The sequence below is a fragment of the Physeter macrocephalus genome, chromosome 3 (assembly GCF_002837175.3).
Source record: "Physeter macrocephalus isolate SW-GA chromosome 3, ASM283717v5, whole genome shotgun sequence".
In the NCBI taxonomy this organism is placed as follows: Eukaryota; Metazoa; Chordata; class Mammalia; order Artiodactyla; family Physeteridae; genus Physeter; species Physeter macrocephalus.
In genome coordinates this window covers 3011687-3028176 of record NC_041216.1, presented here as the reverse complement: position 1 = coordinate 3028176, position 16490 = coordinate 3011687, and the positions used below count along the sequence as shown (strand labels likewise).

The 16490-nt window shown below is 37.7% G+C and overlaps 1 protein-coding gene across 20 annotated transcripts in view; it reads right to left on the bottom strand.

Moving 5' to 3' along the window:
- Positions 1-16490, bottom strand: part of SCMH1 (Scm polycomb group protein homolog 1) — a 207019-nt gene that overhangs the window by 145693 nt on the left and 44836 nt on the right. For 17 of the 20 annotated variants that reach the window (XR_003678541.2, XR_003678540.2, XR_008616609.1 and 14 more), the window contains exons 2-3: positions 8595-8672; positions 706-835 (exon numbers count right to left, since the gene is read on the bottom strand). The exons of 1 other annotated variant lie outside the window; for it this stretch is intronic. Coding sequence is in view for 9 of the 19 variants with exons in the window: in XM_024125245.3 (XP_023981013.1) it covers positions 706-718 (13 nt within the window). In the remaining 10 variants the exon portion in view is untranslated. Of the gene's footprint in view, positions 1-705; positions 836-1456; positions 1507-8594; positions 8673-16490 lie in introns of all 20 variants that reach the window. 2 more of the 20 variants (XM_028485590.2, XM_028485594.2) reach the window with 2 other exon arrangements.

The following is a 16490-nucleotide window of genomic DNA, read 5'->3' as shown; positions in this document are numbered from 1 at the left end:
TGCTTAGTAATTAAAAGGATTCTAACTATTTCAGATGTAGAGGTAGAAGAAAAGGCTTTACAGAAAATATGATTTTAGTGTGAAGTGGAAGAGCAAGCTTGATTTAATCTCAGACAAAACAAGTCATCCCACCTAAGTAAAAACCAAGTAAGGGTTAAGACACAATAAACTAGAAAACTGTGCTTAAACATAAAGAGATCTTATCTTTAAAGATTTCTGATAAGGTTCTTAGTTTCTACAATACTAAAATTTTATTTAGAATCTAAACCCTGAAGTTTGTAAGGTAGTTTTCTACTAAATTCAACTAATACTATTAAAAATGTGACTATAAAAAAAGGCAAGAATGCATACCTTCCAGAAATGACAAGTTTTAATGACATTTAAGAAATGTAATACAAAGTGTTTAGCACAGTGCCTAACACAGAGAACAAATTCATTAAATAATAAGTTTTCCTTTCTTTCCTTTCTTAATAATAATCTCTAGTCTGGCTGAACTGTTATAGAAATATTTTTAGGTATTTAAAAAGCAAAACTTCCAACCTCCTCTCGCAACCTTGAAAATTGATGCTAACGACAAAAAAGACATCGTGGTTAAAAGAAAAAGATAACGAGTGACATAATTAGTAGTGAGGAATTCCTTAAATTCACTCCTTGCCAAGTCTCTTAACCCCTCTTACCTCCAGGATGGGGTAAAAATATACTTACCGCTAGGTTGCATAGTCAATGGACTAAAAACTGGTCAGGGAGTTAACAGGTTTGGGATTTACCCCTGGATCCACCAATACCTTGCTCTGACCTCTGACAAGTCAGTTTCTCTGTATGTTAATTTCTCCATCTGTAAAATAGGGGTGGGAGGAAGGGGGACACTTATTACCCTGTAAAGGACTGAGACTTTACTGGTACTAACAAATTGGACTACATTGTAAGAAAAGTAGGACATTTAGATATAATGTTTTTGCTTATTAGAATATCTCAGGGTTGGATAGTACTTTATGGTAAGTACCACAGGTTAAATTGAACTAAGCCTCAATATTCACAGAAATAAAAAATATAGATATTTGCCACATTTGGTCCCATGCAAATACCAAATTTCCAACTAACCAGGTTAGGCCAAAAAATCAAAAGATACTAAAAATACATTAACACGGCGTTATAAACTGAATTACGTACCACCCCCGCAAATTCGTATATTGAAGTCCTAATCCCCCAGTGTGACTGTATTTGGAGACAGGACTTTTAAGGAGGTAACTAAGGTAAAATGAGGTCATAAGGGTGGGGCCCTAATCTGATAGGACTGGTGTGCTAATGAAAAGGAAGCAGTACCAGAGATTGACTGGTCTCTGTCTCTGTCTCTCAACCACCCCTCCACCAACGCATACAAAGAAAATGGTCAGGTAAGGATATAGCCAGAAAGCCAGAAGGTGCTCTGTCTATAAGCCGAGGAGGGAAGTCTTACCAGAAACCAACCGCGCTAGCATATTGATCTTGGACTTCTAGCCTCAGGAACTGTGAGAAAATAAGTTTCTGTTGTTTAAACCACCCCACTTGTGGTATTTTGTTATGGCAGTCCAAACACACTAATACACATGGTCATAGGACAAATGAAGCTATAGCAGTTCTTTGAGAGTACCTCATATAACACTATTCAGTTTTCAAGTTGTCCTAAAGAATCTTCACTCTTCCTTTTACTACAGTCTGATTGGTGGTAAAATAGAGGATAACAAAATAAAAACAACAAAAGAAAACCAAACTGGAAGTTAAAATTTTATCCTGTTTTGAATTGCAAGACTATTTTCCCTTGACGATTTTAGGCAAGTTGTTAATTGCATTGAACCTGTTTTTTCTAAATCAGTAAAATAGGGATGCTCATCCCAATGCTACTTGCTTCACTAGGTTGCTGTGAAGAGCAAATGAAAAAATGGCTTTAAAAGTGCATAATAAAGATAACAGGGATCATTAAAGGAAAACTTGCTGTTTACTACCTTTATCAGAGGGAAAGCTCAGATCCTGACTAATACAATGTATGTACTTACAAAAAGGACACAGGACATTAGAACCTCCTGTTACTAGTTAGCCCCTATGGATTCTCATATTCACATATGGATTCTCAAGTAATTCGCTAGAATTGCTTCTGCTCTGTCCTTTCTCCCTTTGGTCTCCTCTTACTGCAGACTGGGACCTTTAAAAACTTTGGTAATGCATTCTTCTCAGGAGAAGTCAAAGTGCCTGTATTTATTCCAAAAGACAGTTAATAACACTAAGGGGCTGGAGTAAGAAGAGTAACCTGAATCCTTAAAATGGATGTCTGGAGCACTGAAACATTTAAGAGAGTAATCTCTGGAATTCTAGAAAATATACCCTCTTTAATTTCTAAGAAAAGAGCACAAGAGCATATTCTAGTAATATCTAAAGTAATGCTGTCCAATAGAACTTTATGTGATGAGGGAAATGTTCTATATCTGTGTCATCCAATGGGTAGCCACTAGCCAGACGGGGCTATTCAGCACTTGAAATATGGCTAGTGTGACTAAAGAGTTGCATTTTTAATTGTACTTAGTGCTCCTTAAACTTAAATAGACACATGTGGCCAGTGGCTACTGTACTGGGTAGTGCAAATCTAGAGAACATAAAGACTCTAGTATTTCTGGAAACACCTGAGGGAAAGATAACATGTAGTAGAAAAATCTACAAGGCCATGGAAGCATCCTTTCAAAATGTGATAAAACAATCACAATAGAGCATCCCCCGAAGCAAAGAAAAGTCAAAAAAATTCTTCATATATTATATTAAGAAAAAACTTAGTTGTAAATTATCATTGTATATTAACAACAGTAATAATATTAATTATTAACATTATATAGCTATTATTTTTAAGTGTTTACTATGTACCAGATATTGTGCTAAGTATTTCAATAACACCATCTTGTTGAATCCTCACTAGTACGATACCACTTAGTATGGTATCATTGTCTCTTTTTACTAATGAGGAAATAATATTCAGAGAGGTTGAATAACTTTCTGAAAGGTTACAGTCAGTAGAAAGGCCAGGATTTGAACCTGAACTATGTTCTTAACTACACTGCCTTCTCCTCAAAAACAAAACAAAACAAAAGCAAAAAAACTAACAAAAAAGAAATCTTAACAAATGCTTCTAACATAAAATAGCCCAGCTTGGACAGTCTACCTTTTTTACTACAGTAAAACTGAAGCACTGATGCTTATGAGCTTGATCTGGACGCTGAATAATATGAAGCATATCTGAGATTTAATGAGGTTAAACTAGATTAAGTGGAGGATGTCCATAGGTACCATGTTTCAAATATTCACAGAGCTGGGAAAATATAAAAGAAGTAATGCAGGCTTACATGCACATACTAATGAGACAGTGGGAGTAGGCAGGAAGGGAAGAAGGGAACAGGGAAGGAGGAATGTTTCCCTCAGAAATGAAAAATGGAAAATAGAAAAATCAAATGTACTTCTGAAAATCCACTAAGACAAGACAGAACTGCATCAGTGGTAGAGAGCAACTGTGGTTTTAATAAACCATAATCCTATGCTGATAAGCAGAGATCAAAACAGAAAAGCTGGAAGCAGAACACCTGTCCCACTGTGGTCACGGAGGACAAGCTACAGGGAGGCAGGAGACAGAAAAGGGACTGGTCTGGGTTGTGCCACTGATTAGCCATGCCCTCTTGTTAGAAAGTATTCCTAGTGCCTCTCAGCTGATTCTCTGCCTCCAGCTCTTCTTCATTTACTTTTACTCCGTTCGGAGATAAGGGTGTTGAGATGGTGATATTCTTCTGGGATGATCTGCCAGAAGAAGGGGGAGAGGAAGCAAGCTAGGCAATCCCTAGGCAGATGTGAACAAAGAAGATGGAACAGATTTCTTCTCAGTGATCATCCCTACCCCCACTCCCTCTATAGCAATTACATATCTCTGCACTTGCACACAGAGAGAAGAACCCAGAGAAATCAATATTTCCTTTAACAAGCAAAACTGCTAGCAATGAATGGCTAATGAAAACGCCAAAAAGCCATAACTCCCTTTGTCTTACAGGCAATCCTACTAGACTTCAACTATGTATAATGTTAACCTTTCCAGGAGGTGTGATCCAGGACACAGAAGAAGCTAATGTTTTTTAGAATGCTCTGGCTCATGTTTCTTGAACAGTGAAGAAGTTTAGTGGTACCAACGGTGTCACATCATACCTCCTGGCAGACATATATGGATCTGATATCATCAAATAAAGAATGTGCCACCATCATCACCACCATCGTCATTCCAGTCAATATTGGGAATGAAGCAGATGACAGTACAGGATCACCTACTCTGCCAGTTAGAACACTTTGAAGGTAGAGCTTTATGTTCCAATTGAGGTCCTAGACTCTGAATAAGATACAGGCAATACAATCTCATTTAAAGGAAAGCAACAAGGATACCGAGGATTTAAGAAACTGAGGAGGTTTAACTAGGAGAAGACTCAGGAGAAACAGGAAAGTTGTTTGCAAATATCTGGAGCGTTCTCATGTAGAGAAGAGATTTGCTTTGCTTGTTCAATTACCCCACGGGAGAGAACTAGGATCAGTGTGTGGAAGCTATAGGTAGACAGGCTTCAGCTCATTACTAGGAGGAACTTGCTGGCAGTCGGAGGTATCCAACAGTGGGATGAACTCTCTGGGAAGGGAAGGTATGAATCTGCCATCATTGAGGTCGTAGAAGTAGAAGTAAGATAATCTCTTGGTGGAAATACTAAATCATGGGAAGGAGGAGGGAGGCTGGACTAAGTAACCTTTAAAGGTCCTGCCCAAATCTGAGAGCCTATAATTTTATGGGGGTATGGAGCTCCCGCTTTCATCATTACAACACTGTGCAACTTTCGATTTGCAGCATGGACAGTGTACATATCTACATTACCAACTTTCTCTCTGAAGGCTTACGGAAGAGTGATGGGGGGGCAGAAGAAATAACAACAATATCAGTACCATCACCATGATCTTATTTCCCTTCTGCGTCTTCATCTACCACATACTTGACACTGTGGCCGGCACTTTATATACTTTATTGCTAATCTTTGAGAGTCCAGCTAGGCTATTGTGAGACTCTGAGCTGGTAAGATATCGTCTTTGGTTTTTATTTTCCTCATTTGGAAAAGGAAGGGGTTGAACTTCGCTATTCATTAAAGGGGACATTAAGGTCCCCTTTAATTTCCTTTATACTGTGAGTCTGAAGGGGAAGTAGCACTAGGGACCCAGCTCAATTATTTCCTCCCTATGCACCACAGCTTAACCTGGCAGACACTTTGAAATATCTTCCTTCTTTGGAATAATGAACAATGTGTGCCACCTTCATTTTACCCAGTAAATATAGTAGTGAAAGGTTAAGTGTAAACATAATTTTTAATAAAAAATGAAGTACATTTTGAACACACCAAAATGGTTAGTTAAAAGAAATCTTTATAAAAATAAGTTCAATGTTTGCTGCAAAGTAACTTGTTCTATAAATTTGGATTTTATATTTTCGATTTTCTCTTATCACTTTGTCCTCCACTCAGTCTGTTGGTGTAATCAGTCTGTTGGTATGAACACAGAACTATAGGTTTGAAAGGAATATTAAAAGTCATTTAGTTCAATGCCTCCTCCTCTCCCTGCCTCTAACTCCACTAACCCTAGCCAATGCTTGAATCTTCTTTCTAACATCCCTACCAAGTCTTTGCTTACTCTTCTAGTGATGAAGATCCCACATCTCTCCCGGAGGTTCCTTCCATTCTTAGCAGTGGACCTTGGCTTTAGGGAAGTGATTCTCAATATTTTTTCTATCTCAACAACCATGAGGGAATCCCAGAACACTTCCATCCATAATAGTAGTTTCACATACATCCAAATTTTAATAGAGGTTCTCTCTAGAGAGCAAGATGGTGATGGGAGGGAAACTTTCTCTTTTCATTTGGTATACTTCTGTTGGTAATTTTTTTACACTGCATATATATTACTTTAATACATACATGCATACATTTTTGAAAAGTGGTCCAAGGGGGTAAATCTTTATCACAGTAGTGATGGGGGTTGGACAGGAACAAGTTCCCCTACAGGAACAACACAGAATGAGAGGCAATGGTGAGTTACGATTTGACACCTCCATCGGCTGTTAATATACTCAGGTGTAGAGTGGGCACTGAATTGACTGTAATATACTTGTTGTGGGGAGGTTGAATGCCCTCTAGCTCCTTGAAAACTATTGCTAATCTCTATCTCAACTGAGTAAGCCAGCTCTTCAGGCATTTTAAGACAGCTTTCATGTGTGCAAGGAAAGTTAACTGCCTTCTGGCCTCACCAAGGTTAAACTCAATGACTAATGGTATAACGTGTCTCACTATGTAATGAATCTGCCTCTTCTTCCCTGCCATTCTGCCGAATCCATAGTACACTCTTCTAATTGGACCCTCTGCCTTCCAGTATTATTCTTCTATAGTCTGTTCATTTTCTCTTTATCATGATGGGAGAGCACACTTCCTAATTACTAAGACTAGTTACCTTACTCCAAGCTTATGGTTGTTTTTTACCAAATATCCCCAGATTTCCCTCCTCTACTATGAAGACTCTGCAGACAGACTGCCTGGGTTCAGATTTGGTTCTCTCATTTACTAGTTGTATAACCTTGGCTAAGTAACTTTAATCCCCTGTGCCTCAGTTTCCTCATCTGCAAAACAAAGACAACAGCAGCAATTAGCTTATACAGTTGCAGAAGTTTAACTAGGATACATATAAAGCACATAGAACAGTACCTGGCATACAGTGGATGCTCAATCAATATTAATTTGTACTGCTGCTTTCTTCTCCTTCATCATCATCATCATCATGCCCTACTACTACTTAGGAAACTTTCTTACTATAGACCCAGAGTGCTTACTTGACAACTTCTTTTCACTAGATTTCTATGTTTCCTCTTTCTCAATCCAAAGCATTCTTGACATTTTATCTCTTCAACACAGTTCTCTCTGACAAACTGGATTACAGTCAAACTTTCCCACTTGGCATTCCTACTACTATGGCTGTTTTTGTTGCATTATGATGCACACTCATGCTTCATCAATTCACATTCCTCTTCTTTTCATACCTCTATTCAAAACCTATCTTTCTAGAGCAGGGAGTAGAAAACTTTCTGTAAAGAGCCAGATAGTAAATATTTTCAGTTTTATGGGACATATGGTTTCTGCTACAACTACTCATCTCATCTCTGCCATTGTAGCATGAAAGTAGCCAAACACATTAACAAATGAACATGGCTATATTCCAGTAAACCTTTATTTACAAAAACAGGAAGCCAGCAGGATTTGGCCTATGGGCCATAGTTTACTGATCCCTGATCTAGAGGAATCCTTCCCTTAATAACTCCACCTGGCTGTGATCATTCCACTATTCTACTTCAAGTATGTACTATATTCATTTACAAATAGTTATAAACTTCTGAGTATTTTTTACGTGGTCAGTCTCCCACTTAGATTAATGTACAGATCCTTTAAGGAAAGCTATTATTTCATTCATTAAACAAAACGTAGCTAAGCCTAGGAGTAACACTGAGTGTTAAGAACATGAAGACAAATAAGTCCCAGTCTATGCTCACAAATAACTCACAGATTAGTAGGATAGATAGCAACTCAAATACACTATCATAATACAATGTGATTTTTGCTATAAGAGAGATTTGCTATGCAAAGTGCTCTGAGAAAAGAGAAAGGAATGACTGACTTTGCTTGGGGAGAGGAGGAAAGCTTCAAAGAGGACATGAAGTTGAGCTAGGACTGTCAGAAGAAAGATGAATAGGCATTTGAAGCAAAGGGAATATAGTATAAAAGTACTAAGACATGGAAATGGACCACGTGTTTGGACAACAGCCAGCAGCTGCTGTAGAAGGAAAGTGGTAGGGTAAGCTACAGAGACAAATGACAGGAACTGAGGAAGATGAGAATACAAAGGTAAGTACCAGCAAATGAAGAGCCTCATTTGCCATAATAAGACAATGGTATGCACACAATAAGGAGTCTGGTATCATCCCAAAGATTATATTTAAACATTCGATATCAAGATCTGATTTATTAATTATATTTTACACCCATAAAGGGCTTTTAACTTTTTCATATATTATTTTAACTTTTACGTATATTATTTCCAATGTTCATAGAGCATCCATACTTACATATCTACTAAATTCTGACTAATCATATGAACTTGTAATGTAGTGAGAAAGGTAAGATTTAAAAACAAAAGATTCAGGACTAAATCTTGCAGTTTATAGTAACAACATTCGGAATAAGTCTCTTAACCCTTCATTGTTTCCATAAAAGAGGAATAGCAACAGTCCCTATTTCAAAAGCTTACAGTGAAGACTATTTGAGATAATTACATGAAGATTACTTTGCAAACTATAAAAGAGTTGTATAAATGACGTGCAGGATTTGTGAAAATTGCAGGGTAAGTTGGCAAGAAAGGGTGAGATTTTTTATTTACTCAAACAGCTTTTTGTGACACATACACTCATACACAGCCTGACAGAAGGTAACTCTCCATTTCTATTACATATAAGAACAGGTTCTGACCTTTTCGAGGATCTGATTTTTGCATGGTACCATCAGCTATACCCAATAGGAATTTCCTCCTTAGCAAGATGGAGAAATCTAGAAGCAAAAGATAAAAAAAAAAAAAATTAGAAATGTGAACTACTATAGATCGAAGGAGACCTGCAGTGAAATTAGCTTTTAATTGGAAGAAACCAGCAGGCTGAACACCTAGAAGGGCTTCCCAAGGGCAGTAATTTAGTTAGGTTTCCAGTTTCCAGGATCCTTCCCTCAGCTTTTCGAGTTCAGAACCCCGATTCTGTTAAAAATAGAACAGATTCTTCAGGGCATTAACAGGTCATGAAATAATAATGGATAAACCAGAACGTTACTCTATTAACTCACTGTGAGAAAGATAACAGCCACAAAAAACTAAAGTATTTCACGCTGAAAACTACAAACAGCACTGAAAGAATTAAAGAAAGAAATAGAAAGACATTTACATTCATGAATTAGAAGACTAATGTTAAGATGACAATACTACCCAAGGTGATCTACAGACTCACGACAATCCCTATCAAAATCCCTTTTCTGTAGAAACAGAAAAAGCCACCCTAAAATTCACATGCTATCTCAAACAGCTTAAACAATCTTGAAAATGAAGAACCATGTTGGAAGACTCACACTTCCTGATTTCAAAACCTCCTACAAAGCTACAGTAATTGAGACAGTGTGGTACTGGCATAAGGACAGGCATACAGACCAATGGAATAGAGAGCTCTGAAATAAACCCTAATATATAAGGTCAAATGATTTTTGACAAAGGTGCCAACACCATTCAATGGGAAAAGGATACTCTTTTCAACAAATGATGCTAGGAAAACTGGATACCCTCATGCCAAAGGATGAAGATGAACCTTTATCTTATACCATATACAAAAATTAACTCAAAATGCATCAAAGACCAAAACTTAAGAGCTAAAATTATAAACCTCTTAGAAGAAAACATAGAGGAGAATCTTCATGACACTGGATTTGGCAATGATTCTGGAATGTGACATCTAAATTACAGGCAACAAAAGAAAAAAGATAAATTGGACTTCATCAAAATGAAAAACAATTTGTGCATCAAAGGGCACTATCACATGGATGAAAAGAAAACCTACAGAATGGGAGAAAATATTGGCAAATCGTTTATCTGATAAGGGACTAATATCTAGAATTTATAAAGAACTCCTACAATTCAATAACAAAAAAACCTCAAACAACCCAGCTGAAAAATGGGCAAAGGACCTGAAGAGAGATTTCTCCATTTATCTATACAGATGGCCAATAAGCACATGAAAAGATACTCAACATCATTAATCATTAGGGAAGTGCAAGTGAAAGTGACAATGAGATACCACTTCACACCCATTGGGATGATTGGGATGGTTATTATGAAGAAAAAAAAAGGAAAAATCGTAAGTGTCGGCAAGGATGTGGAGAAATTAGAGCCCTTGTGAATTGCTAGTGGGACTAAAAAATGGTGCAGCTGCTGTGGAAAACTTTAAAAAGTTAAAAATAGAATTACCTTGCGAAGAAGCTACTACCCAGACATCACTGGATCGTTTTTTTCAAGAGGGTAGATACACTGGAATACAGCAAGGAACCAGAACCTGTGCTATCAACGTCAGGCATGAGTGAAATTGCAGGTTGCCCTCCGTCTCCTATTGCTGCCAATCCTTCAGCTCTACTATCTCCCCTGTCCTCTCCCTCCTCCAGTCGGTAACTCTTCTTGCCTGTTCACTCGATGCCAGCCCCTGTATGCCAGCTGTTGTGCTGTACTACTGTACTGTTCAAGGTTCTGAAGGTGACCATTCTCTTGCTGTAATGCCCGGGCACCACACTTTTTACCACCCATCAACACTTCTACTACAGAGTGTCTGCACGTCATTGCTCATGGAGTCGTGAGGCTTGATCCTCCAGGCCCATATTCCCTAGTGTGCTGGATTTGTCTGCCTTCAAAGATTTCTGCCGTTTCAAGCATTCCAGAATTTGCCTGTGTTTCAATGGTGCTTCACATTATGGAATCCTTTTACTCTCAACATTATTAGGGTCTATCTTAGGGACAACCGGTCCAATCCAATTTCTTTTCAGCCTGCGGTGCTATTTTGTATTTCCCAGTGCTTTCAGTGAAGCTTCAAGTAGACCTAAACTCCCGGCTACTAACTAGCCATGAATCGCACAATTGTTCATTGTTTGTTATTTGTGATAAAATGACAGTAATTAGTAGAAAATTTAAAAAAAAAATAGAATTACCATATGACCCAGTAACTCCACTCCTAGGTATATACACAAAAGAATTGAAAACAGGGACTAAAACAGATACCTGTATACTAATGTTCATAGCAGCATTATTCACAATAGCAAAAGGGTAGAAAAAAATCCAAGTGTCCACAAATAAATGAATAAACAAAATGTGGCATATACATAAAATGGAATACTATTCAGCCATAAAAAGGAATAAAATTCTGATACATGCTACAACATGGATCAATCTTTAAAATATTATGCTAAGTGAAATAAGCCAAATACAAAAGGATAACTACTGTCTGATTTCACTTATACTTGACAACCAGAATAGGGAAATTCATAGAGAAAGTAAGTAGAACAGAGGTTACCAGGGGCTGGGCAGAGGGGAGGAATGATTTAATGTGTACAGAGTTTCTGTTTGAAATGATAAAAAAATTCTGGAGTTGGACAGCAGTGAAGGCTATACATTACTGTAAATGTACTTAATGCCTTAAAAAGGTTAAAATGATAAATTTTATGTTATATATATTTTAACACAATTATAAAAAAAAAAAGCAACAGGTGGACCTGCATCAGGGTTTGACAGCTCCATTCAACCATCTCACAACAGGAACACAAATTGCTTCACAGGAACTTCCAGGAAACTAAGTCCTTGAGTCACAGCATTCCCTTCCCTGGGTGGTCCTAGATGGAACTTGCTATCAATTTTCTTTATGACTTCCCATTTAGCATGTTTCCAAGCTAGACTATCTTCTGATAAACACATCCTTTTATTTGGATAATGTTACTATCTATATATAGCATGTAGTACAGATGGGCTCTGGATTTGAATATCAACTCTGTCACTAGCTATGTAAACCTGAACAAGTTACTAAATGTCTCTGGCCCTCAATTTCTGTATCTTTTAAAAAAATTATTTATTTATTTATTTATTTATTTATTTGGCTGTGTCGGGTCTTAGTTGCAGCATGTGGGATCTTCGTTGCCACATGTGGGATCTTTTTTTGCAGCACACGGGCTTCTCTCTAGTTGTAGTGCACAGGCTCCGGAGCACGCGGGTCAGTAGTTGTGGCACGCAGGTTCTCTAGTTGTGGCGCGTGGGCTCTAGAGTGCGCAGGCTTAGCTGCCCCGTGGTATGTGGGATCTTAGTTCCCCAACCAGGGATTGAACCTGCGTCCCCTGCACTGGAAGGAAGATTCTTAACCACTGGACCAGCAGGGAAGTCCCAATTTCCGTATCTTTAAAGCAAAAATAGTAGTATCTACTCTAAAGGCTTTGTGAAGGTTAAATGACATTCTCTATGTTAATGAATTAATATAAATAAGTGTCGACAGACAGAAATTACTTCCCCACTTCCCTTACTCTTCATAGTATCACTGATCACTGATGAAATCATAGTCAGTTCTCTGTCTCTTGGCTCCATTGGCATCCATACAATCATCATTACGACTCTGTAACTTGGAGGCTTGCTAGTATCTCTATCAGAAACCTTCTCTCAAAGGCCAACATCCAAAAGAACAAAAACAAATGTAGACAAATTTTTCTGCCTACCTCACAAACCTCTCCTAGAGGAGTCTGCCCTCCCTGAGGGCAGGTAGGCTTACTTTATATCCCACATATTGCCACGTATTGAAAATAACTTTATCAATTTTTTTTTTTTTTTTTTTTGCGGTACGCGGGCCTCTCACTGTTGTGGCCTCTCCCGTTGCGGAGCACAGGCTCCGGACTCGCAGGCCCAGTGGCCATGGCTCACGGGCCCAGCCACTCCACGGCATGTGGGATCTTCCCGGACTGGGGCACGAACCTGCGTCCCCTGCATCGGCAGGCGGACTCTCAACCACTGCACCACCAGGGAAGCCCTATCAATTTTTAAAATTGAATTTTCAACAATTCTAAGTTTTTTATAACAGGATCTTACATAAATATCCAAATATACAAGTTCTATTTCTACACTTGTATTACAAAAACAATAAGGTAAAAACAGTTAAGTATGGTTCTCTCTCAGTGATAAGAACCTAAGCAAAATATATAAAGTGTTACAGGGTGTGGTAGTGACCATTTCAAAGTCTGCTACACTATGGTGGGCTTATATTAAAAGTGCCAGAAATAACAGAATAAGTTCAATATCCCACCATGAAAAAATTCAATAATAAAGCTGATCTACCAGATAAAATCATATCACACAAATCAGAAAAATCTCCATTTAATTTTCACTTAAAAGCAAAATATCAAATCACCTGAAGATCAGAAAATAGTATCAAATCAAACTTCATATTCCTGACTTATTTCTAGACCACAGTGGTCAGACATTCAATTTCACCTTGTCTGAATGACCTAAACTCCTTCAACTACACCAATTAGAACTGCCATCAGTAGATATTTATTAAACATGCTCAGGTATAAAATTGGAATTAGGAGACAGAACCATAACAGAACAAAGAAATTGAACAGTTAGGAAAAAAAATGGAACCATCATAGGAGAAGGGAACCAACCATGTGATAGGTTCTGTGCTAAATACTTTAAAAACAACTTTTTGTTAAAGTATAATATACATACTGAGAAGCACATGCATCATACAGTAGCCAAGATATGGAAACAACATAAGTTGATGAATGGATAAAGAAGATGTGGTATATATACACAATGGAATACTATTCAGCCATAAAAAAAAAGAAAACTGGCCATTGTGGCAACATAAATGGATCTGGAAAGTATTATGCTAGGTTTGAATAAGTGAGATGGAGAAAGACAGTTACCATGTGATTTTACTCATATGTGGAATCTAAAAAAACAAAACAAATGAACAAACAAAATAAAACAAAAACAAACTCACAGATACAGAGATAAGATCAGTGGCTACCAGAAGGGAAGAGAGTTGCGGGGGGGTGGGGTGTGTGTGCAAAATGGGTGAAGGAGGCCAACTGTATGGTGACAAATGGTAACTAGACTTGTAGTGGTAATCACTTTGTAGTATACATAGCTGTTGAATTATTATGCTGTCCACCTGAAACTCATTATTTTAAAAAGTAAATAAATCGTAAGTATGAAACTCAATGAACTTTTACAATGTGTTTCCAAACCAAGAAAGAGATCATTACTAGCACCAAAAGAAGTACACCTTTTGGTGTACTTCCCAATCATTACTCCACCCAAGAGTAAGCACTGTGTGGACTAATATTGTTAGGTTAATTTTGCCTGTTTTGAACTTTATAGAAATGAAATTACATCTCATGTCCTCTTTTATGTCTACTTTGTTCCACTCAACATTTTGTTTATGAGATTCATCCACGGTGCCCCTACTAAGGCACTTTTGTCTTCATTACTTGATTTAAAGCACCCAACAATTCTGGCATTTCCCATTTAGGTAGGGGAAAAAAAAAGAGCTGAGGTTCTGAAGTTAAACAAGATTAATTAAAGCATCCAAGGGCATAGGAGTACTGTATGGAAAGGCTAAAGTTAAAGACTAATTTCAAAGTCCATCCTCTCTTTGGTTCCATTATGCTTGCCTACTATAGTTTAAAAACAAGAAATCAATCCCTTCCCTAGTTTACTTTTCATAGGCCATATTATAGAGGGAAGTTTGGCAAACAGTCAAGTACTTTGCAATGTAAGAAATTATTATTAGCACTAGAAAAGAGTTTCCTAGGGCAGTGGCTTTCAAACCTTTCTGATTGTGACCCACAGACTTAAATCCAGGAGTTTTTACAACAATATGCATTGCTAAAAACCTTACATCTTGCAAAATTATGCACTAAACATGGGCTTGTGGTTAAAACAGAGTTAGGAATATGCTACTAGAAGCCCATGAAAATTTGTATCCTTTATACATATACACACATACCCCATAAGGATCTCAGTCACTAAGAAATGGTTAAATTGGACCCAACAAACTAAACAGAAAGGAAGAAGGGTATAATCCACTTTAGGATAATTTCTAATTAAAATGATTTTTAAAAATAAAGTTTTAATGTATAATGGAACAAACCTGTAGCAATCCAGAACACTAAGCTTCTAAGAGTGACTTAATTCTCCAAGGTTTTCTAGAGTGAAGATTTGAACACATGTCACCATCTGCAGACCGGAGCCACTTAATAAAAGCTTTTCATAGCAACAAAATTAAAACCTGAGGTCAGACTCATATGGCTTTGGGGACCGATAAGAGACTATTAACCTGTTTATTATTTTTTATCTATTCACACTGCCCAAGCAGACCTTTGAGAGATGTCTATGCTACACAGTACCAGAGAGCTCAAGATCAACTTTATTCTGTTAGAGTGTAACAGTAGAGTCCTACACAGGAAACTAACTCCTGAGATGTAGAGCCCTGAGAATAGAGTAAACCCTCACTGCTTAAGCCATAGAGACAGGTACATAAAGTAATTTGGGCTCATTAACAGAGGAGTATCTATAAACCATTCTGTAAGTCGCCCCCCCCACCCCCACCAAAGTCTCAGGTTCTTATCCCAAAAAAGTGAGTTATGAATCCTTGACATTATCCAGGATCTTGTAGGAATCTGATAGAATTACAAACTTGGGGCAAATACGGTTTCTCTGTACCAAGAAACTGAGATGCAACTTAGACCTAAACTTGGCCTGGTTCGTTCTGTCACTGAGTAGTCACTTCCTCAGGGCTTCAAATTCTTCACTTTAAAACCAAAAGATAAGAACTCAGGCAGGTCCCATGTTTACTAAAAACTAGCTGCATGCCTCTGTTTCTTCATCAACCGCCTCTACAAGTGTGTGATTTTATGGTTTCACAGAAAATCCTATTGCTATTACAGTAACGGAAATTTATCAAATGAGATCAGCTGCCTTCCTATGAGCTACTCAGGCAATTGCCCTGACACCCATTTCTGGTTGGGAAACAGAGACGACTTCTTTCTTCATGGTAATAGCAAGGCTAGACAATATAAAGGGGCTTCCAGGGAAATGTGTCTTATGTGAATCCGAAACAGCAACCTCAGGAAAGGGCTCTCTTCTCTAGAAAACTAACTTGACTGAGAGGGCATGGAATAATCTTTGAGATAGGTATTAAGCTAAGGCATATTGGATTAAAAAAAATTATTTGGGGGTGATACAGAAAGAATATATAATACGCATTCTAAACAGCTAAGGCAGAAGAGTTGGTACCACTTGCTAGCAGTCACTCAGCATTTACTAGAAACCTTCCTCATGCTAATTCCAGAGAATAACACCTTTTAAAGCAAGTCAGAAAATGTTTGTATATAACCACAGAATCAGCAAGAACCAAGAGGCACGAGAAGAAAAAACATGTCCAGTTTCACTTCAGAGAGAGAAATTTATGGTTGTTTAGCTTTCTGAGATTTTTTTTTTTTAATCCCAGAAATTTAGCTTTTTGGACACAAGATGCCTTTCTCAACTTCCTCAGCTTTTGACCCAGCACTCATCCCTTAATTAAAATCTACTTTAAACATCATTAATCATTAGAGAAATGCAAATCAAAACTACAATGAGATATCATCTCACACCAGTCAGAATGGCCATCATCAAAAAATCTAGAAACAATAAATGCTGGAGAGGGTGTGGAGAAAAGGGAACACTCTTGCACTGCTGGTGGGAATGGCCATCATCAAAAAATCTAGAAACAATAAATGCTGGAGAGGGTGTGGAGAAAAGGGAAC